We start from the raw sequence: 3,265 nt of genomic DNA on the forward strand, positions 1-3,265 counted from the left end.
CAATGTGTGTGTGTTGTGTTCAGGTGTTGTCACGTAAATAACAGTCCCCAAGCAATAAACAGGACATACAATAGGATTTTATTTATATTTACACTACATTTTCACTGAAAGCTGACCGAATCCGACCCGAGCCCGAATACAATTTATAGATTTTTGACCGAACCCACCAATAACCACCATTCCTAAGTTGACCGCCTCTTCTTCCCGTCCGGCGGGCAAGAGGAGCGGTTATGCCTCATAGCGGGGATGGCTGCGGCAGTAGCAAAACTTTTTGCCCCACTGTTTCTGACTCTGACCACCACGCTGGTGAGGCGGCAGCTGCTCAGGTGTCTGGAAACGGGGACCTTTGAATCTCCCGCTGCGTACACTCGCTGCCACAGCCGCAAAGCCTGGGCGAGCTGGCGGTGGTAGGCGAGGTGCTGCTTTATGGGGAAGGCAGAGATCGAAAGCCTCCCCCTGCTTCTTTCTCAGGTTGCTAGCCTGCTGCATAGAGGTTACAGCCTCCCCAAATAAACCCTTTGCCCGTGACTGGTCAAATGGGGAATCCATTATGACCTGCTTATCTTGGTCCGGCAGGCTGGAGAGATTAAGCCACAGCGATCTCTCCCCTGCCACGGCCAGGCCCATGATGCAACCACAGGTGACCCATCTCCTGGAATAGCTCCACCTGATACGCTGTTAGCAGGGTGACCACATTTAAGTTTTTCACCAACTGAGCTGCTGACCTGTACACTTTCTGGTACATGGAGGCGGTGAAGCGCTCCAATTTTCCCGGGAGAGTGGGTCCGGCCGAGGCGAGAGTGGACCGGCGGCTGGGATGAAGATGATAAGCCACCGATTGCTCCACCACCGTGGGATCTGCGAGCCCCAGAGCCTCGCTGTTGGCGATATCTAGGCCAGAGTAACCCTTGGCGGTGACCCTGTGACGGAACGGTTTGTCCCAGTATCTCCTCATCTCCTTCATGCTCGCCGGGACATATAAATCTCTCTCTTCCCCCTTGTCATCCATCGATGCAGGCCAGTCTATGGCCAGCCTGGCCGCCGCTCGTCTACACACCTCGTGTAGATCTACTTCACGCGGGGCAGAGGAAGGCTGCGCCTCCCCGCTGAGGGAGCTGCTGGGCCACGACTGAGCGGGGGAAGGATGGCATCTTCATCATCCTCCTCATTCTCGTCGCCGAGGAGATCGAGATTAAGCTCATCCTCTTCGTCCTCACTGCCACAGTCCTCTGAGTTGAGGAGTTGGCTGAATAGAGGGGGAAACTCTGTCCTCCATCCTCTCTCCCCAGCTACCGCTAGCTGCAGCGGGCTTCTCTCTGGGCTTCACCGCAGTGTAGGAGAAGCAAGGATCGGCTTTTGAAGTTGCCGACACTCTCAAGCGGGTCATGCTTTAGGCTTGTGTTGCAGCCAGTGGCACAGGGAACATTTCCCTTGAAGAGGGAAGAATGGATTCAGTTATATTCCAGCAAATTCTGTAAGCAAACATCACACCATCTGTAAAAAAGTTCTACAATAGGACAGTGATCCTAAATACACCTCCAAATCCCCTATGGACTACCTCCAGAGGTGCAAGCTGAAGGTTTTGCCATGGCCCACACAGTCCCCTGACCTGAACATCATTAAAAATCTGTGGATAGACCTCAAAAGAGCAGTGCATGCAAGACAGGCTAAGAATCTCACAGAACTAGAAGCCTTTTGCAGGAAGAATTGGTGAAAATCCCCCAAACAAGACTCTTTGCTGGATATAAAAAAGTGTTTAGAAGCTGTGATACTTGCCAAGGGGGGTGCTACTAGTTATAACTAAGAGATTGAAATTAAAAAGTCATCTTACTTAACATATTGAAGAAATTTGCATCTACTTCTTCTGCAGTACATATTATGTAAAGAACTATGTATGTGTTATGTGTTTTGTGTTTCCAGTGGCCTCGCAGATCCTGAAGATTGCCAAGTGTACTGTGTCTTGTGAGAACATGACTTTGGATGTGAAACCAAAAAGAATAACCATGGATCCTGCTGTAAAGTTTGAGGTACATTTTGATATAGTGACAGTGCTTTTTCATTTTCAGTATGGCTACATAACACACACACACACACACACACACACACATACACACACACACACACACACACACACACACAAGTGGTTGAATATGTTTTGGCTAGACAGCCGCAGCCGTTGCAGGCAGGACTCATCCTGTTTGAAGAGGAGAAAGCTCCATGACTTACTGTGATAGGCTGTAATATAAAGTAGCTGACGTCTTCATCTGAGGTAGTTCAGGTGCAGTAGCCAGGATGAGCCAATCCAGGCAGCACCTATGGTAGAGATAAAATAGCCCATAACAGGGCATGCACAGGCTTACATAGAACCACATGATGATGATGATGACACTCTCATTACAGATCAAGTCTGAAATGTTTCTTGCCTCACACCAGCTCCATTTGCAATATCAAAAGGACAAACATTTAAGACAGAAAACAAAGAGCCAAACATTTAACAACATCAAAGAACTGGGACTGAGGTCCATATTTAGTTTTAGAATTGACTGGTGCACAAATGAGAGCTTCAGTCTAAACTTATTAAAATGATTTGATGGCAACGATTTCTGTTCACTGTTCGGGACATGAGTAGAGTCGGAGACCATGTTGTTGGCCAGCCTTAATATTGTATAATGTGTTATGTTAGGCTGATTCATAGAGTTTGTCCAGGGTTTGACTTTAAACCTTTAAGCAGATTTTCATTAGATGGAGCAGTACAACACTCATAATCACACAGGAGTGAAAAACAAAAGAAGAATTTTTCTACTCTGTCCCAAAAGGCCTAAGGCAGCAGAGAAAAATAAATTCTTAGTTTTGTCCTTTTGCAGACAGATTCAGTGTGGTCCTTCCAAGATAACAAATGTTCTGTCATCACCCTCAGGTATTTGTAGGAAAATAACTGATTTTTTATGCCTCTGCGTCAATGGACAGACAGAACTTCACACAAATGTCTAGTAGGATAAAATAATGACGTTTTATATTCAAAAGGTCAAAGGTCAACTTCACTGTGACATTATAATGTTCTGCATAAAACACTTTTCAGGCCATATTTCAATGTCATATCTCAGGAACAGAAGGGGAGATATTTGGTTGAGTTGGTGACACTAATCTTGTGTGTCCACCTTGAAACTGTGCTGATTGTATAGATCTTGATGCTCTTGATAGATCAATCAATCAATCAATCAATTTTATTTATAAAGCCCAATATCACAAATCACAATTTGCCTCA

The 3,265-nt window shown here is 46.1% G+C and overlaps 1 protein-coding gene across 2 annotated transcripts in view; it reads left to right on the forward strand.

The window, feature by feature from the left end:
- Positions 1-3,265, forward strand: part of nmi (N-myc (and STAT) interactor) — a 25,727-nt gene that overhangs the window by 12,554 nt on the left and 9,908 nt on the right. For both annotated transcript variants that reach the window (XM_050049921.1, XM_050049922.1), the window contains exon 7: positions 1,921-2,027. In XM_050049921.1, the coding sequence (XP_049905878.1) occupies positions 1,921-2,027 (107 nt within the window). The remainder of the gene's footprint in view (positions 1-1,920; positions 2,028-3,265) is intronic.

This window comes from Epinephelus moara, chromosome 7, assembly GCF_006386435.1.
Source record: "Epinephelus moara isolate mb chromosome 7, YSFRI_EMoa_1.0, whole genome shotgun sequence".
NCBI lineage: Eukaryota > Metazoa > Chordata > Actinopteri > Perciformes > Serranidae > Epinephelus > Epinephelus moara.